Source organism: Camellia sinensis, chromosome 4, assembly GCF_055761805.1.
Source record: "Camellia sinensis isolate YWXY chromosome 4, ASM5576180v1, whole genome shotgun sequence".
In the NCBI taxonomy this organism is placed as follows: Eukaryota; Viridiplantae; Streptophyta; class Magnoliopsida; order Ericales; family Theaceae; genus Camellia; species Camellia sinensis.
Genome location: NC_138964.1, coordinates 219536366 through 219561789, shown reverse-complemented (window position 1 = coordinate 219561789; position 25424 = coordinate 219536366). Strand labels below are relative to the sequence as shown.

The window sequence follows — 25424 nt, the reverse complement described above, 5'->3', positions numbered from 1 at the left end:
AAAGGCCGATATTTACATATAAAAATATCATAAAAATGCTGTGTGTGCCTATTCCGCAGCCCCACATCTAAGACTTTTCAAAAACTATTTTTGAATTGCATTGTTTCCTGAAAATGGTAAACGACTATAAGAACGTCGCTGAGTAATAAATATTATACCAAGAGTATAAGGGATACAAAATAACTATGGATAGTTAATTAGACCAAAACATTTACATAACTCGATTTGGTGAATAAATCATTTAACTAGTAGAAACTGAAATACAAAAATTATGTAAATAAATAACCATAACCACGGTACAGAACAGAACAGAACAGAGGTCACAAGAGTGACAGTAAGAACAGAGGTACGGACTCAAGAGGTGGCTCGTATGGACCATAGAGGTGGCTCCCGCAATAGTGTAACACTTATCTCCGCACATAACAGAGATCAATGGATCCATGACAAATAGAGGACCGCAAAGTAGTCAAACAGAGGCCAATGGTTATTTAAGTTTCCCAAGGCATAGGACTCCCGTGGTGGTACTTACAAAACATAATTGTTTATAAGGTTATAGTCAAATATTCTTTAAAATATAAACAAATATATCCATGTGTTTCTTTTTAACAAATAGGGTTCAGAAAAAAAATCTACGTAATTGAAATATTAATATAATTTATAATAATTTATAAAACATAACTTGTATAAAATAAACTATGGTAAGTTAAAACATACGTAAAATATATTATGATAACTCAAGGTATAATATAACTCACCTTAACTTTACCCTCTCAACTTCGATTATTTTTTTTCTTCATTTCCTTCCCTTTTCTTTTTTTCTTCCCTTCTCTCTTTCTTTTCCTTTCATTTCCTTTCTTCTTTCTTTCTCCTTCGGGTGAAACGCCTCCCTATTTATAGGGAGATAAGGCGCATACGTGCCCTGAATCTCCCAATAAATTCGATAATCAATTATAAAGATTCATTCTTATCTTTAATAGATATTTAAGGTAATTATATCTTGACTCAATATTTTAATATAATTATATAAATATAATTAATCCCTAATTAAATTACACTTTATCGTATACCAACAGAAAATTAATTATTTATTTTACTATCACACTCACTATTATTATTATTATTATTATTATTTATACTTTGACCCCTAAATTCATAATAATTATATTATTTCACAAAATTACATATAATAATACAAAATAAATTATATATTTTCCTAATTGTGATTAAATAATATTAGTATAAATTTTACAGAATAATTAAAAATCTAGATTGTTACAATATTTCCTCCTTTTAAAATTTGGTCATCGAAATTTGTCATATGTGTATGCTATCCGCAGCGCACTCTGATAAATATATATTAGATGATTAATCTGATAGAAAATATTACATAAATTTTTTTTTACCAAAAATAACTCACTGTCTAGTTGTCAAAAATTGGTTTGGGCCAGAATGAGAAATAATGGGTGACTTTAAAAACTTTTCACTCATTTTGTTTACGATAAAAATAAATGAGAATACAATGACAGAATCATATGCAAGAGTTGAAAAAAAAAATTGAGATGAACTTTTCATTGATGGAAAATAGTTTCAAAATTAGTACTTTTAAAATTTGAACCGACTTTTTTTAAAAAAAAAAATTGAAATAAATTTTTTTTTTTGAATACTCAACTGGAAATTATATGTATTTAATTATATTATAATTTTGGTGGGTGTTTGAACTCGACATCCTTTGTTTTTTTTCGTTCTTTTGCTATAACAAATATAAATTATATCTAATATCTTTCACTAATTATGCACAATATATATATATATATATATATATATATATATATATATATATATATATATATATATATATATCATATAAAATTATAATATAATTAAATCGACTAACAAAATATAATATTTAGGGACTAATTACATGTTATCCCTCTTCTTAAGTGTGCGCGTGTCATATGCTCAAATGATGATTTTTTTTTTATTATTTTTTTTTATAAACCATTGCTCTGATATCATTTGTCATGACTCGCTCCCCGTACCCAAGGGTTGAGCATCTTGATGGCCAGTAACTAAGGTTACCTCCGGCCAATTTTTAAACAAATTAATAAATGCAAGCGGAAACAATATTTAAATGAAAGTACTAAAATAATCATTAAAGCTTCTATTTTTATTACAAAATAAATTGACCAGAAATGCCAATATTTACATATAAAAATATCATAAAAGTACTGTGTGTGTCTATTCCGCAGCCCCGCGTTTAAGACTTTTCAAAAACTATTTCTGAATTGCATTATTTCCTAAAAATTGTAAACAACTATAAACACATGATAGAGTGAGAAATATTATACCAAAAGTATACGGGATACAAAATAACCATGGATAGTTAATTAGGCCAAAACATTTACATAACTCAGTTTGGTCAATAAATCATTTAAGTAGCAGAAACTGAAATACATAAATTATGTAAATAAATAACCATAACCACGGTATAGAATAGAACAGAACAGAGGTCACAAGAGTGACAGTCATAACAAAGGTACAGACTCAAGAGGTGGCTCGTACGGACTATAGAGGTGGCTCCCACAATAGTGTAGCGCTTTTCTTCGTACAACACTTTGCTCCGCACAAAACAGAGGTCAATGGATCCATGACAAACAAAGGATCACAAAGTGGTCAAACATAGTTACTTAAGTCCCCCAAGGTATAGGACTCCCGTGGTGGTACTTACAAAACATAATTGTTTATAAGGTTATAGTCAAATATTCTTTAAAATATAAACAAATATATTCATGCATTTCCTTTTAACAAATAGGATTCAGAAAATAATCCATGAAACTGAAATATTAATATAGTTTGTAATAATTTATAAAACATAACTTGTATAAAATAAATTATGGTAAGTTAAAATATACGTAAAATATATTATGGTGACATAATATATAATATAACTCACATTAACTTTAATACCTCATTATTTTTTTCACTATGAAAGACTCTCTCAACTTTTATTATTATTTTCTCTTATTTTCCTTCCCTTTCCTTTCTTTCTTCCCTTCTCTCTTTCTTTTCCTTTTCTTTCCTTTCCTTTCTTCTTTCTTTCTCCTCCAGGTGAAACGCCTCCCTATTTATAGGGAGATAGGTGCATACGTGGCTCAAAATCTTCTAACAGATTCGATAATTAATTATAAAGATTCATTCTTATCTTTAATAGATATTTAAGATAATTACACTTTAACTTAATATTTTAATATAATTATATAAACATAATTAATTCATAATTAAATTACACTCTATCATATACCAACAGAAAATTAATTAATTATTTTACTATCACCCTCATTATTATTATTATTTATTTATACTTTGACCCCTAAATTCATAATAATTATATTATTTCACAAAATTACACATAATAATACAAAATAAATTATATATTTTTCTAACTGTGATTAAATAATATTAATATAAATTTTACAGAATAATTAAAAATCTGGGTTGTTCCATCGCTATTGCTCTGTGTGTATATGTGTATACACCCATCGTCGCCATCACGCCATCACACCGTTGCTCTTCTCTCTTCCTCCCTCTTCTCTCTCTCTTCTCCCTTCTCCCTTCTCTCTTTTTCTTTTCTCCCTATTTAAGGAGAGGAAAAAAAAAAAAAAGAAAACGACGTCGTTTTCAATTTCGAAGCAATCGAGCCTTGGAATTTTCGAGCATTCAAATTTTATTGATTATTTTAAGCCACGATTGTTTCCCACTGTTTGTTTTTTCACATATCTCTGACAACTCTTTTATTGTAGTTGAAATGGACTGAAAATGGACTAGCCGGCCCACCATATTAAGGTCAAGTTTGGCATATCTGAAAAAAGACAAAAAGTCACTATCCTATTTAAGTCACACCATCTTATTTAAGTCACATTACCTCTCTACCATATCATTTCAAACCCAATCTATATTTCATAAAATGTCAAAAAGTACACTTATTTAGATCATCCCAAACAACTTCTAAGGCATATTTTGAGAAGATGGTAAGAAGTATTTTTTTGACTTTTAATCAAGTTTTTGATTTTTTTAGATAAATAATTTGAAAAGTTGATAAAAAGTGACATTTGACTTTTTTGATTAATATTTGTTTAAAATGTCAAATCATAATAAAATGACCAAACTACTTCCATTTACTTTAAAATATTTACAATTTCACTCATGTAATATGTTTTGATCTATAAAGAATAGAATTATAATTTTACCAACGACTGAAAATCAACTTTCCAAATAAGAAATTTTTTTTAAAAATCAACTTTTAAGTTTTGTTACAAATAAAAAAAAAATGGGCAAATTACATATACACCCCTCGAGGTTTGGCTAAATTACAGATACCCCTGAGGTTTGAGAAATTACGAATTCCCCCCTAAATGCTATATTTGCATAAGAAATTAGGGGGTAATTTGTTATGAAATATAAACCTCAGGGGGTAAATTGTTATGAAAATACAAACCTCAGGGGGCGGGATGTAATTTCCGAAACCTCAGAGGGATATCTGTAATTTAATCAAACCTCGAGGGGTGTATATGTAATTTGCCCAAAAAAAATTGACTAAAAATCAACTTCCCAAAAAAGCCTAATGCATCTTTGAGTGGGGCTGCTCTCGATCCCACGGTCCATGATCACATCATCACATTTCTCAGAATCCCCACACACATCAACTCTCACTCCGTCTATATAGTATACTATACGTATCACACCATATCGGTGCTTTTGTAGTTCAGTGCTCTTCTAGGGTTTGATTTCAGATCAAAACGAAGAAGAAGAAGAGAGAGAAAATGGCTCTCCCCAAGGCGAAGGAGCTTGTTTCCTCCAATCCAGTCGTCGTCTTCAGGTCGTTTCTCTCTCTCTCTCTCTCTCTCTCTCTCTCTCTCTCCTCCTCTCTCTCTCTCTCTATATCTATGTATATATATGTATTGATTTGATGTGATGAGTGATGGATTTGGGTGTATGGTGTATGGATCGACAGCAAATCGTACTGCCCCTTCTGCGTGAGCGTGAAGAAGCTGTTGACAGATATCGGTGCCACTTACAAGGCCATTGAGTTGGATGCTGAAAGTGAGTCCTCTTTTTCTTTATTCCACTTTTCAATTAATACTAACTTATTGTTTCTTTTCATATTATTATTAGATGAAAATATGGCTAAGTGTTCATCAAATGTTCATCAAATCAACAAAGACTTATTTTTTCATCAAATTGAGAATTCATCAAATCCTTCTTCAATGTTGAATTTAATGAAAATTTAAAAATATGAAAAGGGAAATTTGGGATAAGAGAATTTTTAAAAAGATTTTGATGGCAGGATTGGAGTAATCCAGATCAAATCAAGCTTTTTGCTCAAATTTAGAATATGATAAAATTCGTATCAAATAAGGGGAGAGACAATTTTTCACCAAATCAAGGATGACAAGATTTCCAACAGTCACATTTTTAATCAAATTTGATAAAAATTTAAAAATAGCAAGGATGGGATGGTTTTCTTTGGTAAAAATGGTTAAAACAGAATTTTAGGAGAAGTTTTGATTTATTTATTTATTTTGTTTGAAAAATAAAAGAAGTGAGGATGGGAGATGATCTAAAAGATTATCAAAAGTATGTACTATGTGGGGGCAGTCAAAAAAACTAAGCTTATCCAAGACTCATGTTCAGGTTGTTAAATGCTTATTTGAGGTCATTATATGAATAACATTTTGAAACTTGTTAATTTTATGAAGTTTGGCTTGATAAGATGTAGTTTGTGATCAGCTTTGATTGAAGCCATAAATAAACTGACGTTAAACACATTTTTTGAAGGTCCTGAAGTTTTAAATTAAGCTTGAACAGCCCATTACTCTGGTTTTCAACCTACTTGTTTTGTTGGGATGGAATATTCTCTTGAGAGAGGAATAATTTTTTCGTGTCCTGTATTAGGGAAAAGATGTCCTTTGTATCCCTGTTCCCTAATCACCATGACAAAATATGTAAACAATTTGATTAGGCAAATGGGTTCTGATTTCTATGGGCGTTTGGGAAGGGTAGATTGGTACAGGTCTAACATTTGACATTATTTACACAATGTATGCCCTGTGTTTGAACCCACATCTGCAAGGTAGCTATTGTGTTGTTTTATCACTTGGAGAGATTAATGTTTCTATTGAAGTTCCATTTTTTTTGTTTGTCTAAACGTGCATGTTGGAAGTCGTCTGCTATTAACTGGTCTAACCACTCTGGTATTATCACTCTGCAGATTACTAGCAGTCTCTTGTGTGTGCGCGTGTGTGCGCGTGTGTGTGTTTGTATTCTATGTATCAAGCATCAATAAGCAATTCTCTACTTCACGCTTTTCAGGTGATGGAAATGACGTGCAATCTGCATTGCTTGAGTGGACTGGGCAGCGAACTGTGCCAAATGTGTTTGTTGGTGGGAATCACATTGGTGGCTGTGATAGTAAGGCTTTAATCCCTTGACTACCAATTGTTTCACCTTTGATTGTTGTTTTCATTTCTTGGTCAATAATGTTTTCTTTTATATGTTTTTGCAGAAACAATGGCCATGCACAAGGAAGGGAAGCTTGTCCCGTTGCTTACTCAAGTTGGAGCTGTTGCCAAAGCTTCCGCTTAGAGGATTTCTGCTATCTGGTTGATGTCACTCTTATAAATAATATGATGAATAAAGTCTTTAGGTTATATTGGTTGTCTATCTCTGTTCTGGAACTTAATTGGCAAATATAAATGAAGTCGTGAATGTAGGAATGGTTTCAATTTGGTTTTATATATGCAATTTAGTTTTTACAAGAGGATCCACTAATTATACTCAACTGCAAAATTTCAAGGTGAATTCGTCGATTAGTTGTTCACTGTGATTGATTTGAAATACTGCGTAGGCAATACCATATGGTGTTCTTGGGTTACTGAAATAATTATCAATGCATAGTGCAAGTTGTATGCAATCTAGACTGTTGTATTGGGTATTTGTTCTTCAGGTGTCCGAAATACGATCAACTCATTGTAATGATTACCTTGCCATCCAAACAGTGCACAAAACTGTAATGTACTGTGAGGATACTGGAAACGTGTAGCTTACACATTTTGCATGGAAGTCCCTGTTTTTTTTTTGTCCCCAAAAACAAGCAAACACAAAGGTTACAATTCTGGAGATCATGATCAGGAAGAAAATAATAAGTTCAAAATATCTTAATAAGAAGTTCAAAATATCTTCAAAGGTGAAATGAAACAGGAAATATGACCACCGAAAGAGTTTAGGAACATAGTTGAGGCATGTTTTCATCTTTTTGCCAGTTTCACACTTGTAAAAGGATTGTTTTCAGCTTTATGGTTGTTTTCAGGTAGAAGAACTGGCGTGCTCTCTCTCAGTGCTCTCTCAGTTAGGGTACTAACATGTCTATTAACAAATGAGTCTGGATTGTCTGTTGGGGTTTCCTGCGGGTCTCCCTGCCGTGGTGTCAAATGACGTTGTTTTGGCATTTTTTTTTCCTTTTCCTTTTCTCCTCTTTTCTTTTCTCTCTCAGCTCTCAAATCAGAGAGACGAAGATGGACAGTGAGGCAAGGTGAGGCGACCACGGAGGAGGAAGTGGAGTGTAGCCAGTGTACTGGAGGGAGTTCCTCGATCATCCTTGTTGCCGTTCATTGGTCGTCCCCCTAGTTTCAACCTAGATCTGAAATGTAGAGACTTGAAAGCGATGAAAAAAAATCAAAACTGTAGTCATTTTGTTGTTTGACAGATCAACCATTTTGTTATTACAACCCAGATTCTACAGCTTTTTTTATTACAACTCAGATTCAAAGACAATTATTTTATTTTTTAAATTGATTTGAGTGTGAAATAAGAAAACAGACTTGACTTGAATGCAAAATCTGGTTTTGAACCCAGTAATGCCACATACACACAATCAATGGTACCATAAACAATAAGCCTTGATGATGAACACAGCCGCCTCTTTGATTTTTGATTTCTTTGGTTTTATATTAACTTTCATTTACCTGATTTTGCGTGATTTGTGAGATGGTTTTATGAAATTTTGGTTATTTGACGTGTTCAAATTGAAATTACCAGTATGAAGAAGTTTCCAAATCTCTTGACCCACTTGGACATCTATGAAACACGGGCATTTTAAAAATGTTGCTGTACAAGTATCGAGTACTTACCGGGTGTGAGTACGTGTACTAGTACGGCTGCACGCGTACTGAGTACGCCAAAAATGCATTGGGTACATTTTATACTATTAGTATATTGATGGGTATGTTTTTGGGTATTCTGGGGTAAAAAGCGAGATTTTCTACAATTAAAAGGTATTGGAGCAATTTTTTTTGTCTATTTTAAAAAATTATGTAAATTTGGGGTTTTTTTGTAATAAATAAAACATGAAACAAATTAAAATTAGGGTTCTATTTGATTAGAATAATGCTATATAAACTAATTAGTATACTAACTAGTGTATCAATTGATGATGTGAAAAAATTTAAGAGGTTTTTGATATTTATAATTTGTATAATGAGTTGGATCAATAATAATGCCATAACTAATATTGGTACGCTAATTAATACACTAATTAGTGCACGTAACACCACCAATTTGATTATCTCCTTCCAGAAATACAGAGACTCCCAAGAGAGTCTGAAGAACTCCTTCGAAGGTGCTATTGAAGAGGTTTAATTGAAGTTGCTAATTGATTCTCTCCTTCAAAGACCACATATTGGTAAGTTCATCTTCGATTCTTCCTAATCTTCTTCTTCGATTCTTCTTCCTCTTTCATTCATTTTTTTCCCCAGATATTTGTTCTCTTTCTTCGCAACAAACAAAGATCGAAGATGCCTTATTCTTTTCTTTCCATCATTTTTCTTCGATTCATTCTTTCATTATTTTTTTTTCTAGATTTTTGTTATGTTTCTTCGCAGCAAACGAAGAACGAAGAAGCATCGTTTTTCTTCAATTCTTCTTCCTCTTTTTTTATTTTTTTTCTCCAAATTTTTGTACTCTTTCTTGGTAGGAAAAGAAAAACAAAGAGATCTTCATTTTTTTTTCCCTTCGTTTTTTTTAAATTCTTCTTCCTCTTTCTTTCATTTTTTTTTTTTCCAGATTTTCTTCTTCTTTATTCATAGCAAACAAATTGATATGTTCTATCCTCTCTTTTTTTTTTTTTTTTTTTTGATTCGATTCTCTCCTCTTTGAATTTTAAATTTTCCCTATCAGTGTACCCATATCGTACATGTACCCATATCTGTACCTGCACTCGTGCTTCTTAGTTGGTCATTGAAGATGTCCAGTGAGATCCAAAATCAAATGGAAAGGTTTGAGATCAGATTCATTCATCTATGAATTTAGGAAAAGAGAGTGGCTTATATTAGTGGGAAAAGAGAAGCATGTGGGTGGAGTTGGGCAACATTAGTCGTCGCTTTGTTGCCGCCTTCTTCTCGTTGTCCCTATTCCTCTCTCTATAATGAAGACACCAAAAAAAAAGAAAAAAAGAAAAGGCAAATGAGAGAAAGAGAATGCTAGATTCTTCTATCCCAACCCCACTCTTGTTGGCGGCGACTACCTCTACCTAAGTCATTGCCATTCTCTTCCAACCCTAAGCCTCTAACTTCCTTCAGTCATTTTCAGTGATTTGAGAGCTGATGGAGAGAAAAGAGAAGACGGAAGGCAGGAAAATGTTGTTTTGGCACCACCACAAGGAGACCTGTAAGAAAGCCAGATAGAAGATCTAGACTCTTAATAAATAGCACTGATATTATATTCTTTTTTTCGATATTGATGTTACGTTCAGGACTTATAATATGTATATCATTATATAAAAATTATGTTTGTATAATGTTTAATCATTTACTTTATCAAAAATAAATTAAATTGTTTTGTTGTGATTAAATTTTTTAAAATTATTTTATTAAACATAAAATGGATAATTGATAACATAAAGGGTTCGTTTGGAAAATGTAACGCCCCGAAAATAATTATAATAATCCAAAACAACACAATTGACGCAAGACAACATGATCAAAATAATAACCTTTCATTAATTTGACTTGATATACAAAGGTGACACATGTGATATATATTCATAAATAGTTCATCACGAATTTACCGCATGTGTTACAAGTAGTAAAGAGGAATGAAAGTTAAACAAATAATTATATGCCCTAAAGGCTTATATCTTTCCAGGTCATTACTTGGTTACAACAAAAGAGAGTCTAACTCTATACAATTCAAGCCCTTGGCTATACAAATAAACACAAAAGTGAAGCCCGTGCTCTAAACTCCTTCTGAGCTACTGCCTTGGCAGATGCATATCGTCAACACCGGAAAATGATTTTCCCAAATAGGGTGAGTCGAAACCCAATAGGAACAATCTAACACAATATATGAATCTTAACAAAGATATAAGTACAATGTGCATTTGCAATGCTAGTGAGAAAACATTTACATTCTATATCATCATAAAGTACCAAAATTTATAACTCAATCCTTTTGCCATCTCATCAATTCAGGTTAGATCATTTCATCTCAATTCATGAGCCAATTTCATTATCTTTCAAATAACACATCTGAGACTACAAATCAGTGGTTCCCAAATTAACACAATCATCACACAAGCATTTCAAATTGCAATTTTACGGAAATTTCGTCTGCGAGATCAGCACCCATGTATATGTGCGGTTTTGGGACTTTCACCCATGACACATAGGCCAACTTAGTTCAATGGAGTCCATCCCTTATCTCCTCCCAAACAATGTAGTACATCTCCTTTCTCCTCCCAAACAATCATACATATACAATGTATTCAAAACTTAGTCATATTCAATGACAACAACCAAGAAATTAGTTTCAATTTACTTAATCCTCATGCAATTTTTACAACAATCATAGCTATCTTCCATCAATAGCCTAATATAGATATTTCTAAACAGATATTAAATCCCAAGACAGATAGTGTATTCAAATTTCCAAAAGTGTGAGATAATGCATATCCAACTCCACCGTTTACATCAATATTCGTCCAATTTCATATTTATGATACCAATTTCATTTATTTATATAAAATAAATACTTGAACTATTTTAGGTTAACTTCTCTCTTTCCCAAATACTAACCCAAATGCCAAAATCAACTACTATGACACAAATAACCTCATTTTCAAGCCCTATGACTATTTACATCCTAAACCCTAGGTTTGTCCAAAATACTCTCAAAACCCATCATTGTTACACAACAACCAATAACCAAGTTAAAACCTATAAGAATGTGTAAAAAATTCCTATCTCAAGCTTTCAAGACAAGTAAAACAAGGTGGAAACTTTAATGATGGCGAAACCAAGTTCTAATCGGATCAAAACGGAGCTCTAGGAATGCTCTAACTTTTTCTCAAAGGCACTAGGGTGGAAAACCCAATGGATCTAGGTGAAAATGTAGAGAGAAAGTGTGTTTTAGAGAGAGAGACTCAAGATCTCGGTTTTTGAAAAGTTTTAGAGAGAAGGAGAAATGAAAATGTGAAATAAAAAGTCGTCTTTACGAACTGATATGCACGCAGTCCGTTCGAGCGCAAGAAGTGACGCTCGAGCGCCAAATACATTGTTCCGCTTGAGCGCAAGAAGTGACACTCAAACACAGAATACACACTTTCAGAAGTTTTGTAGATGAAGGACATCGCTTAAGCTTAAGATTGGCCGCTCGAGTACCAACCCACTCAAGCGTAGAATACATTCTTCCAGTATTTTGTAGGTCTGCAAAAGTACTGAGAGTTTGCAAAGCCCGCTCGAGCGCAAGAAGTGCCGCTCGAGCGGAGGAGTAAAAATTTGGACAACAAAGATTCGAAAATTAAGCAACCAATCTGTTCCAAACAAGACCAATATAATTCCATAACCAAATTTAAGGAAGAATAAGAGAGAAAAGACATGAACAACCATATGAGGCTATAAAACCCGAGTCTGAAATACAAAATAGGTCGGGTCAAAACCAGAAACACTATAACAATATATTGGCTTTTTGGTTTTTTTAGCCTAGGGCTAAAAAGCTTTGTTTGGGAAGGACTTTTTAACTTTTTTGACTTTTTGTGAGAGAAAGAACGTAATGATTATGGGTTGGATGTAATGTTTTGTCATATTGGGTTAAAAAATCTATTTCGTCTTTTTGTGACTAAAATAGCCCCAAACCCAACCCAACCCAACCGAACCCATCTTCCCAAACGAAGCCAAAAGGTGACTGTGTCTAAATTTCTTACTTAGGGTTCGTTTGGGAAGTGGATTGGCTTTTTGGCTTTTTTGTTTTTTTAGCCTGGGGCTAAAAAGTCTCGTTTGGGAAGGGTTTTTTGGTTTTTTTGACTTTTTGTAAGAGAAAGAATATAATGATTATGGGTTGGATGTAATGTTTTGTCTTATTGGGCTAAAAAATCTATTTTATTTTTTTGTGACTATTTTAGCTAAAAAATCCCAAACCTCAACTTCCCAAACGAGCAATTAAGAGTTGTTTTCAATATCAAATTTTAAAGGGAGCAGCTTGCCTCCAGTCCTTAATCGGATTGGACGGTGTTGTTCGGCCCGTGAGGGCCTATCACGAGTCCTGTTTTGATAATCCAAACCGTTCAATGTGTAGAACTCGTCGAGTACTATATGTCTGTAAAAAATCACGCTGATCAGATATCGATAGCTATCTCATCTTATTAGTTTTTTGTCAATCGTTAATTTTTTCACCGTCCATTTTTTTTATATATACAAAACTGATAAGATGAAATAGCTATCGATATCTTATCAATGTGATTTTTTATAGATATATAGTACTCGTCGAGTTCTACACATTAAACGGTTCGGATTATTAAAACGGAACCCATGGTGGGCCCTACGAGCCGAACAACACCGTCCAATCTAATTAAGGACTGGAGGCAAACTGTTCCCAATTTTAAATACTATTTGATGTGACATCAAGATATTCATCGCGTTTTTTTTGTTTTTAAATTCAAAATTATGTGCTAGAATATTTGTACACTAGTGTATGTCGGTGCCTAAATGCACGATATAAATAATATTAAGATTAAAATGCAGTTATAATTTATATGTATTATGTTGAAATTTGCGAAGTTTGTGTCATTTTTTGATAAAGATTTCTTGAAGAACTTGTAACAATTTTGCTTGTATTACACGCTCTACAAAACACAAATAAAATAATAACTCCCCTTAATCTTAATGCAAATTAAGAAACAAAAAATTGTAAACAGTGAGCAAAAACAAAAATTAAAGTTATTGTATACTTGTTAACGTTTTATAATAAAAAGAAAAAAAATTACTAAATCCATATAATAAAGCACATCAGCAAATTGAATTGAAAATTAAATATCAAACAATACATAACAGCCTGTGAGAGGTCAATTTATATGCGAATTGGGCCGAGCTGGGTTGTTATGGGCCTCGGTGTGAAGGGTGAGTAAAAAGGCCAAAAAGTTACTCCGGTCTTGAAGAGGTTTAAATTTAGTCCGGTCTCAAGGCCAGAAGTTAGACCGGTCCGAAGGACTCTTGGTGATTTCCTCGGTTGAAGGATGCTTTGAACGTATACCGGTCATGGCGCAGCTAAACTAGATCGGTCAATACCTTGGTAAAAAGATAGTTCGGTTTTGGGCATACCCTGGTAAGTGGAAAAGGAACAAAGGACAGAGAACCAAACTAATTATAGTTCGGCTATGTAGGGCCGTGCTTACTTCGGTCGTATGGTAGTTCGGCCATGGTAAAACCACCTCACTTTGTTTAAGTAGTGAGGGGGGTGTTGAAGGATAAGCATTATCCTTCAGGAGTATGAATCCTAGAAGGACTCTGCATGGAGGAGTAGAAGTCCTACTAGGGTTGTGCCACACGAAACCTATAAAAGCTCACAAACATCACCTTTGGAGAGGTAACACAACTTTGTTTTCTGAATACACAGGGCTTTTGTCTATTTGTCAAGCTTACTGACTTAGGCATCAGAGAGGTTTCCGGCACACACCCGCCGGCTAGCTCACGTTTGTGTTTTCAGGTGATAAAGCGACGACGTACGGAGAAGCGCAGACTTGATCAACAGGATTATACGAGAAGGTTTATTTCTTTCCCGTACAGCCTGTACTATACATTTCCAAACAAATCAAATATATAAAAAAAAATTAAATATCAAATAATGTACACCAGCCAATGCTCTGCAATCTAAAAGAAATTAAAATTAAAATGCACGCCAGTTAGTGATACTGCTGCCAATCTAATTATAACTACATAAGAAAAACAAACATTATATTGTTATACACCAAAAGAGTGGGTTAAAATTTTACAAAAAGTGGATTAAAGCTTTCCAAAATATGTATGCTTTACAAAAGATGTGTCAATAACATTTCTTCAAACATGTGTTTGCTCAAACTTCCTCCTCATTACTTTCCAAAAAGTCTTTGTATCAACTTGTATGTATCCCCAATGAGGAACATACACAACAATCTGGTAATTTGTGGAAACAAAAAAAATATAGATCATTACATTTGTTGGAAATATACATATCAAAATACTTTGAGATTGAAATTACCTTATTACATCCCCATCGAAGCAAGCTAGTCATATTTTTCCTTTTAAGCTCCATAGATTTTTTGATCCAATCCTACAAAAGTCCATATTTCAAATTATTATTAAACTGAAATTTTATAAAAAGTTATATAATCAATAGAAATAAATCTACATGGTTATCTTCTGATAAAACGTGATATAATTTACACAGAACACTACAACAACATTTTAAGATAAACAATATTTGTAGTAGAATCCAAACTATCTTTAGGGAGGGGAATACTTACACGATCAAAGGATGTACATCTGGACAATGCCACATATAATTGCCCATGGCTAAACACTGGTATGTGCAAATCAACCCCAACAAATTTCACAGATTGTCCTTGAGATTTATTAATGGTCAAGGTGTATGCCAATCAGACTGGAAATTGACGTCTTGTCATTTGGAACGACATTTCTGAAGAAGATGGTGTCAAAGATATCCTTGGTATGAATGCCAAATTGCCAAACTTTTCTTCAGTTAAAATTTGAGCTTCAATTATGCGAGTGTCGCACCTAGTAACCATCAATCTTGTACCATTACATAATCCATCTTTCGGTGCAATGTTTATCAACAATATTATAGGACAACCCACTTTCAACTCTAACTTAAAAGTTGGCAGCCTAGGAGGATCCAATGAATTTAAATATTCATTAGGATATCTATTTGTAATGGTAGGATCAATTTCATTATCTTCAGACATTTTATCTGCTACAAGATAAGTATATAATCTTCCTGGAAAGATATTCAACGCAGTAGTATTAATGTCACTGGCATCATTGTTATGCACAGACAGAATTGTGCGTTTAGTTAAAAATATTGGGATTGACGTCTCTATCATATTCAACTGTGGGTAAATTGTAGAGAGTAATTCATTCAAATCTTGACATTTATGTATTGTTGATGGAAGGTTAACGATTTCTTAAGGATTTGTCTCAATCTAAAAAAAGTGAAATCAATAAAAAAGTACGAGTGTAAACACAATTTATTAATTTAAAATAATTTATATAATAAGGAAAAAGGTTAAAGTAGTGTTACCTCCATCAAGAAATTTGCAAAATTAACATTTTCATGGCCTTCATGATTTAAACGCATATTCAAATCCAAAGTTAAGATATGTGTATGCTTCCATAGAACAGAGTGTCTTAATGATTCATTCACAATTTGCTAACGAACTCCTTTGGGTACAATTGGTAAGATTTGTCGAAAGTCTCCACCGAGAACAACAGTAATACCCCCAAATGGCTTTTCACTATCACAAATATCCCTTAATGTATGATCAACCGCTTCAACACAATGTCTATGTTGCATAGGAACTTCATCCCAAATTATGAGTTTTGTTTCTCTAAATAACTTAGCTTGTAATGATTGTTTGCTAAACCCACAAAGTGAATTTTCCAGGACATCTAACAGAATGGAAAATATTGAATGTGCAATACGACCTCCTACTAGTAACAATGATGCAATTCCAGATGAAGCTAGAGTAACAACGATATGCCCAATGCTGCGACATTTTAATGCAATTGTATTGTACATAAATGTTTTCCCTGTTCCAGCACCCCCATTTAGAAAGAAAACAGTTCCTTTATTTTAAAAAATTGAAGAAGTGATTGTGTTATAAGCATTCCGCTGTCCATTGTTGAGACAATCAATAGTAATTTGTGGATCTGCCTGTTGTGCCTCACTCTGCAGTTGTTGATGTTCGAATATCAATCGATTACCAACTACTACGCTCCAATTTGCAGTAGGTTGTGGCATGGGTGGAAAGTCAATTAAACTTTTGCCTGATTGATGAAGCATTTGATTCAAAAGATGGAGACCATAATCTTCAATTTGAGCCTCAGTTGGGTTAGAAATGGCAAACAATGTACGAATCTTATGTGCAAGATCATCACATATATGTGTTGAGAATTGATTCCATAATGCACAGGGATTTAGTGGAGAGCACTGGGTGAGAATAATACTAAACAATCTCCTCAATTGATATCCAGTTTTCATAACTGCAGCCTTTTTCAAGCATTGTATCTATTCTTCATCATCTTCTAAAAGCCCCCTTGCAACACATGCTAATTTAAATGTATCATGCACAACATTATCGATCGTGCGTAAAGACTGAAACGACTTTGGTCCTTTGACAACGGTTAGTAACAAGTGCAGATAAAATCTTTCACCACAATTAGGGCTAGCAAAGTACATTATACTAATTGCATATCCCCTTTCTCTTGATTTCCATCTCTTTTCTGACTTGAGCCAAACAAAATGCTGTGGAAATTCTTGATAAGTGAATGGACATTCATCTTCACTGGCAGCACAATATGCAAAAAAGCTAATAAGAGTTGACATTTGTTGACCAGCACTAGATTGAATCGTTTCTAATGACTCTTCTGGGTTAAAAACAACACGATGCATTCTCGGTAAATGAAGTGCCAATCGTACAACTGTTGGCATCTCTGCATGCAAAGGATGACCAAATATTCGCCAAGCAGCTTCTGGAGGTCCAATATACCTTGCATCAAGATATTGTTGAATCTTATTTATCATTCCTAACACCATCATTGTAGATCATAACCCTTATAAATGTACTTATGTATATACTTGACACATCTCATTCCGGCACAAACTTCCACATTTATATGACAGTTGAAAAATTTAAAAAGATATGCATTGTATGGTACGACATCCCTTTTATCAACTTCTTGCCCCCTCACAGTATATACTTGACTATTATTGCGACGACGATAGATAGGGTATCCATCTTGATCCATAGTTGTTTATGTGAAAGCTCGATGGTATCTTTTAGTGCATCTACCATTTTCCATACATGGTGCTTGTGGATTTCAAGCACCACATGGTCCATGTACCATACAACATTTGATCGTTTCAAAAAGCTTAGGATCATCTTTTGGGTCTGGAATTCTGCACAGACCAATTTGTCTACTTGAGCACATGTTCGAATTTTGTCTGGACCCTTAAGAAATAAAAGTGCATGCATATTAGGGAGGCTTCATTTTTAAAATTCAATTGTAAAAACATGTGCAACTTTATTTCCAAATACTTTATTTGTTTTTATCTCCTTCATCAAACATTTTCTCTTCAACTCAAAAATACTGGCAATTAAATGAGGACGATCAATAGGTTTTTGATGCGGTAATAATGCTGAAGTAATTTCTAGCCAATTGGGATTTGCAGTCATAGTAAGAAAAATATCTGGGTGTTGGTTGTATCGCATGATAGCCATTGAATCTTGAAAGATTTTAAACGTATGTCTAGAACTACCAGTAAATGAAGATGACAAAACAAACTTTCGACCAATTTGACCAGGTCGCACATAATCTGGATCCATATCTAACAAATCTTGATAAAGCTCAGCCCGAAGTTTCCCTTGATTAAGCTTGTAGTATGTCAATTGATTTTGCTCAGTTGCAGCCCAAGCATCTACCAAAAACTCTTGAAATAGTTCCCACCTCTCAAAATTGTTGAATACTCTGTGGGTCGTTCAAACAAACGATAACTATAAAAATCCATTTGAGTAAGTCGATCAGTTGAAGGTCGATTATACTGAACATTCTACAATTTCAACTCAGGTTCCCATCTAAGCTCACCATATGGAAATAATAGAACATAATGTAATGGCAAGTATGCTAGGTGACATTCATTAATTTGTATCAACTCATTATTTCCTCGAAAATGTAAGATAATATCTCTCATTCCATTTACCTCTGTTCCATCACCTGGTATTACAATTGCAATCTCATCTGCAGTTGATAGGTTATACCGACGTCGATCAGTTGTTGAACTGTAATGAAGATAAGAAGGTAGATTGTGTCCTGCCGAGTCTAATTGATGTAAAATGGCATGAGCCTGGCGAAATTTATCTACAAATGCATTAACTTGCAACAAACTATCCTGAATAGTTTTTAGAACATTCCTTCTCAAGTTTGGATTTCTACGATTACGAACTTCTAAAGCTGAATATGGGTCATAGTTATATAGTTGAGCATAACTCGCATCCTGCCCTAGTTATGGTTGTAATGATCCTGTTCGATGTTGCAATTCCCCATGAATTGTGAATGATGTAGGGCCCCTTCCACTGAGTACTTTATGATCCAATGTAGCACCAAGACTCGTAAAAGCATTGGTTGCATTGTACACTCGAGTATAACTTCGAAAGGACTTTGATTGATCATTATTCCCATCATATAACGCCTGAAGTGGTGGAGGGGGTGTAATAAGTAAAGGTAGCCTAATCTTTCCTTCCAAACAACAAGTCCCAAATAAGGGACGCTTCATAGATGATTTTGTCAATTTTTTATCCATCTAATGTAAAGCTGAACAATAAGGACATAATACATCCATCTTGCCAAGATAATGACGACAAGAATCTTTGTGTGCCCGGGCATTAATCGATGTACTCAACGGCATATCTTCTAATTCATCATCAGTACATAGATCTTCTTGAAGAAATCAATTTATAGGAGTAGACCTACGAAGATTTGTGTATAAATAAAATTATGTAAAACAAAACGGTATGAGTAAAAGTATGTATTTCAAGATTAGACATAGTAGTTTACCGATTTCTTTGTGGAGCTAAAGATGTGCTTGGCATAGAAAACGAACATGTAGAATGATGGGTAACCATTGTTCATTTTTGTGTCGAATGAGAATCTTCAGTTATTGTTTCCCACTCCAAGCGAGTGCGATCGCGACGAATTGGTGTTAAAGAAGGTTGTTTTAGTTGAATACATTCTTCTAATCCCTCTTGTTCTCATTGCAAGCATTGAAATTCCAAGTATGAGTTTTCATTTTTTTCACGCTCTCGCCGTGCACGTTGGGCCAATGTGACTTTTGATATTACATTATCATTTTGTGCCTAAAATGAAAATATTTTATCATTGATGCAAAATATGTGAATATTTTGTGCTTAAAATGAAACTATCTTCTTATTTCTTTCCTTTCTCTTAATTTTGTTTTCTATTTTATTTATTTAATTCCTTTAATAGTGTTATCTTTATTTCTTTCTTTCTTCATGAATTTTGTTTTTTTATTAAAAAAAATAAATAAGAATTAAAAACCTGTATTATTTAGTTTCTCATTTCTTTATATATATTTTTTTCATATAAGTAACAACTTATGGATGGTACATTATAAATGCACATGTATCCATGCAAAATAAAAATAAATAAATTTGGAAAACACATACAAATAATAGCAAGTTATAGAAAAATATATTATCATTCCACAAAAAATAACATAAAACAACAAATTCATTTTTTAAAAAGAATATATACCACTTGACATGCGTTTGCCATTTTCTTGTTAGTAGGAGCCATCTTTTCTTTTCCTTTAGACATTGGGTTGACCTTTTCTTTTTCTTTTGCGTAACAAATATAAACAAAATATTCAAAAGATTAAGAAAAATCTTATATAAATAAAATACATACAATATTTGACTTGATTTTGTACTTACTGCATGAACACAGATAACATTAAGGTTGTGCTAATCACGGATGACCACACAAATATTTCTAGATGGGGTTGTAGGAGCAGGCCTACAGAAATGGATTGTGAACAAATTAAAATCTATATAATAAAGTGATAATAGTAAGAGTATATATTTCAAGAATTAAACATAATTGTTTACCAGTTTGGTGTTAAAGAAGGTTGTCTTGGGTTGATACATTACTTTGATCTTTCTCTTTCTCGTCGCAAACGTTGTCCTAATTGGTATGCAGAACACGACTTTTGATTTTTTTCTCGTTCTCGCCGTGCACGTTAGGTCAATGCAGCTTTTGATAACACATTATCATTGTGTGCCTAAAATGAGAATATTATGTAAGTAGGTGCATAAAATGTAAAGATTATCCCCTCTCTTGCTTCCCTTTCATTATGTATTTTTTCTTCATTTTAACTAACTTTTCCTCTTTACTCGGTTGAGTTGTTAGTTATATAAGAACCAATGCATGTATTAATGAAATTTAAAAAGGAAGGAAAAAATAATTTGAAAACATATTAAGCACACAAAACTGCAGACTCACTATGCACTTATTGGTTTAAAAACACTACCCATCTTTTTACAAACTGTACGTTGAAAAGGTAAATATTAGATCATTGGGTACATAAAATATGAATATTTGTGTGTAATGTTTTTTACTTTCCTTTTCACTCTTCTTGTTCTTTCCGTTATATTAAATTTATTTTTGTCTTTTTTTTCTTTCCTTAAGAACTTCTTATAAGAACTTCACATATTTGTACCTTATTCTTCTTTTACATTTTTATTATGTTATGTTGTAAATGCAATATGTGTTCATACAAATAGACAAACATATTAAAAATTCATATTAATGTTCATACAAATGCATTAGCATGTTGTACAAATGCTTATTTTAACATACTTTAGAAAAACATTTCACATTCAATAAAAAGAATTGGATAAATATTTGAAAAAGAAACTTTTAAAAAATGTATATAAAAAAAAATATATGATACTATGCAATTCCTAAAAAAATCTATATAAAAAAAATTTATATAATATTTGAAAAAGAAACTTTTAAAAATCGTTGAGAAACTATACCACGGGATGTGTATTTTCCTTTCCTTTGCCAGAAGGGATAGCCTTTTCTATTTCCTTTGATATTGCTTTGCCTTTTTCCTTTGCCTTTGCCTATAAAAAATAAGTGGAATATATTTATAAATTATTTTTAAAATGATAAAAAAATGTATGTCTAATGTTCAAGTGACTTTTAAGCTTACCTCACGAATGCGAATAGTATTAAGGTCACGCTTATCACGGATAACAACATTAACATTTCTTTCTTGAAGAAATCGAACCTATACATACAAAAACTTTAGAGTGATAAATAAAACTTTACACACATAAATAAGAAAATTAGTAAACGGATGTGATATTACGGTTCGGTGTAAGTCTCCATCCACCTATAAAGTATGAGGAAAAAAGAAATTTGTTAGAAGAAAATTAGATATGACAAGTTTTTTTTTAAAATAAATAAAAAAAATAAAAAAATAAACTTACTTGACCAAAAATAGTGATATTGTCCATAACTGTTGTACTTCAACCTAAAAATGTTTGGTTATATGATTTTAGACACCAAGAAACAAAAAATTAGCAATAATAAAAGTTAACATGGATTTCAAAATTTTATTTAAATAAATAACTGCCATGGATAGAAAATACTTAACGGGCTACAATGTTTAGAATAGATGTATTTTAACAATCACATTAAAATGATAAAATTAAAATCAGAGCACAACATATGTCCAAATTTGAACTCTTACCTTTTTTAACTGACTTCAATTTTATAGAGATGAAATTAAAATCAAAATCAAAACCCATTATAATCATAAATATTTTGAAATTCACCATTTATCACTTAAAAAGTCCAAACAAAAAAAAAAAAATCAACATATAGCAAAACCATTTTATAAGCAATAATGAATAATTATTTCATGACGGCGACTAAAGTAATACACACACATATACATTCACCATAATTTTTGAAATAGAACATAGAATATTATACTCCCTTAAAAAGATGCAAAAAAAAAAAAAAAAAAAACATAAACTCTCTTGCCATATAACACATAACTATTAAAATGCCAAGTCTCCAAAAATTTTCTTTTAATTAGGAACTCTAGATATTCAAAATAAATTATATTCAAAATATTTATCATCTGTACATTAGAATCACACAGCAAATATATTACATTTGAATGATATAATTTTTTTTTATATAATAAAATGTTAAATACATTTTTTTGAGTGTGTGAGTTTAATTTTTTTGTTGCAGGAAGATCAGCTAAACAAATCACCCTCACTTTCTTTTTAAATAGCTCCAAACAAATAGTCCCTATCCTCTCAGATCAATTTCTACAACATAAAGCACTAACCACAAACCAAGTCCCAAATAACCACAAACCAAGTCCCAAATACCCTCTCAGATCAATAGTCTCAAACTCACATTTTCTGAGCAAACCCATAACCTATGCCTAAGGTCTGTTTATGCCAAACAACCAATTTGAGAAACTTGGTGCACAAACAACTAATTCAAAGCAAACCTTTGGGTTAAGTTAGAACAAAAATGATCAATTTTGATGTTGTGTGTCAACAAATTGAAGGTAGATAATTAGAAGAATGGGTAAGGGAAAAAGAACAGTCAATTTACAATAGTCAAATGAAAATAAATATTGGTCTAAAACAACAGTCAAATGAAAACATACACCAAGGAAAATATATGCCCAATCCATGCATAACACAATCTTAGAAAGAATGGCTGGTGGGAATTTTATTTTTATGTGGACAGGGTATTTTATTTTTAAGTTTTTTTGCTACAGCTCTTTGGCCCCTAAACATGTTGTATTTTCATGAGTTGGAAACAAACTTTTGCTTACATATGGTTTCATATTGGCCAAAACTGTCTGACCCAAATATTGGCCAAAAACTGTCAACTACGATGAACAAAAAATAAACAAATTAAGATGAATAAGATGAACAAAAAATAAACAAACTAAGATGAATAGAAAATAAGATGAACAAAAAATAAGATGAACAAAAATTAGAACAAAATTGAGAGAAAGATGAACAAATTAAGATGAACAGAATTAGAAAGTGTGATTTCTTTAATTGTTGCCACCTATCAAAGAAATGAATTAATATTTGGAGCCTCATCTGTGTCACCAAAAGAGAGGTGATATTTCTTTGTTCAACATGTTATCCATCAAGGCGAGCAGCAAAGGTAGGACTAGGTGCAAGGTGAAGAAAGGTTGTGATTTTCATGTAAATATTTTCTAAAAATGATTAGATTTAAATGTGTTTTTTAATGATTTTTTTATTTCAATCACTTTATTCGAAGTTGTTAAGCTCATACTAAGTTGTTTTGCTACAGCTCTTTGGCCCCTGAAAAAACTTTGCTTACATATGGATTTGTTTGTGGTTGCCTTGGGGTATGCAAACACAAACACAAAATACAAACCCTTACAAACACAAAAAAGGATAGAAAAAGACACACAAAATATTGGTCAAAACTGTCTGACCCAAATATTGGCCAAAGAAAATAAAGCTTTCTTGTAATTAAACTAAACAAAGCTCTCAAACTAAACAAAGCACACCTTTATTGTTGTTGTGGGTCTCAAATTTAATGATGACACAGTTGCTAATTAAATATGATCCATTGTGGTGGTTTTATTATAACTAAAAGTGGCTTAGCTTTCTACTTGATCAGATGTTCAAAACTCATTTCAGATCAAGTAACCATACAACAAACTAAAGAATGGTCGGTGGGAATTTTAAACTTTGATGTAGATTTAGATTGTTGGAAGAATTGTATCTTAGGCAAATCATTTGTGGAGGGGGTGCAATATTTCGTTTGGTACAGCTCTTTGGCCCCTGAACATGTTGTATTTTCATGAGCTACGAACAAACTTTGCTTACATATTGTTTGCGGTTGCCTTGGGGTATGCAAACACAAACACAAAATACAAAATATTGGCCAAAATATTTGCCCTATTTTTTATTCACTGGTTTAATGGACTTTTTTTAATTATAAACAAATATTATTTTACTCTCTCATAAACAGAGGCATTTATATAATTAAAAATGGAGATGAATGTTTATTTTCAATCCCCTCAAAATAAAGGCATTTATTTTCAAAACAGAGGCATTTTCATTGCATTTATTTTCAAAATTAGAGACATTTTTTATTTTTTTATTTTGTGTGTAAACTTTTTATTAATATTAATATTAAGTAAATACCAAATAAGAAGACCGAGTATCTTTTAAAGAGAAGTTGTAATATTTTTTAACAAAAAAATCATATAGAGAGAATATATGAAGAAACTAAAAAAAATATAAAAAGATTGAGATTCAAAACAAACATTTCTCTCATAATCCATTAAGGTAACCCGTGCCTAAAGATGCGGAGGAAATAAAGTTCAACACACCTTTGAAACTCCTCTGAAACTTAAAACAGGGCCATGTTATACTTAGGTGAATTGAGGTCAATTCAATTAATAGTGAGGATTGTTATTGGAATTTGAACTGTTGTGATCTTTGACTTGAATTGATTACATTTGGTGAGGGATATAAGAGATCCGGAGCATCCGTATTCATAAATTTTGTGAGTATTATTAGTTTAGATTTTGTGAGTATTATTCCGGAGCATCGGTTACATTTTGTGAGTATTATTAATTACAAATTTCAAATTTCAAATTTCTTATATGAATGAATTCATAAATTTAGTGTTTTGCAGCTTTCTTTATGTTTAATCTATTGATATGTTCAGTTTAGATTCTATTGATAAAAGCTTACAAATTGATTACAGTTTAGATGCTATCCAATAATATATATGCATGTGAGCATGAGTTTAGGTGTTATTAACCTAATAAATAGGAATTTCTATATGTTTATATGTGTACACTTAAAAAGCTTACAAATTTATTAGAATCTATTACTTAAGATGTTGGATTTGGAGTTTGAAATTAATTATGATTTTAGCTCTCAAAATAAAAAAAAAAAAAATTTTTTGTCCATATCATCATCTGGACCCCTAAAAAGAATAATCAATTATAGAGTCAAAGAACTATTTAATGTTCGTGAGTTTTTGGAGCTAAAATGGAGAAAATAATTTTCTTTTTCTGACTATTCCAAATTGAGCAAAGTCATAGCAACTCACTAACAACACTGCATGGATATCGACTTCATACCCACTGGCCCATGCTATACTTCTACATGTTTGATGCTTGTTTGGTTCTGTAAATAACTTAAAAATTATTAACATGTCTCTGAAAAAAGGGAGTTACTATGACTCCGAAAAAACCAAATTAATGGT

General features: G+C 32.2%; 1 protein-coding gene and 1 long non-coding RNA gene across 2 annotated transcripts; both read left to right on the top strand.

Moving 5' to 3' along the window:
* The first annotated feature begins 4591 nt into the window (after window positions 1-4591).
* GRXC2 (Glutaredoxin family protein) lies at window positions 4592-6815 on the top strand. Its single transcript, XM_028246387.2, has 4 exons — window positions 4592-4876; window positions 5012-5100; window positions 6370-6468; window positions 6563-6815. The coding sequence occupies exons 1-4, from the start codon at window positions 4821-4823 to the stop codon at window positions 6640-6642; spliced, it is 324 nt and encodes a 107-aa protein (XP_028102188.1). The 5' UTR covers window positions 4592-4820; the 3' UTR covers window positions 6643-6815.
* A 467-nt stretch (window positions 6816-7282) lies between these two features.
* Window positions 7283-7910, top strand: LOC145823208 (uncharacterized). Its single transcript, XR_014365478.1, has 2 exons — window positions 7283-7410; window positions 7550-7910. It is a non-coding gene; the product is annotated as an uncharacterized LOC145823208 (long non-coding RNA).
* Window positions 7911-25424: the final 17514 nt, after the last annotated feature.

What these genes read in the sequence shown, in the direction of transcription:
- GRXC2 (XM_028246387.2), top strand. Translation starts at nt 4,821, where the DNA reads ATGGCTCTCCCCAAGGCGAAGGAGCTTGTTTCCTCCAATCCAGTCGTC. An exon ending in AATCCAGTCGTCGTCTTCAG is followed by an intron (nt 4,877 to 5,011) that starts GTCGTTTCTCTC and finishes ATGGATCGACAG; the next exon opens with CAAATCGTACTGCCCCTTCT. An exon ending in CATTGAGTTGGATGCTGAAA is followed by an intron (nt 5,101 to 6,369) that starts GTGAGTCCTCTT and finishes CACGCTTTTCAG; the next exon opens with GTGATGGAAATGACGTGCAA.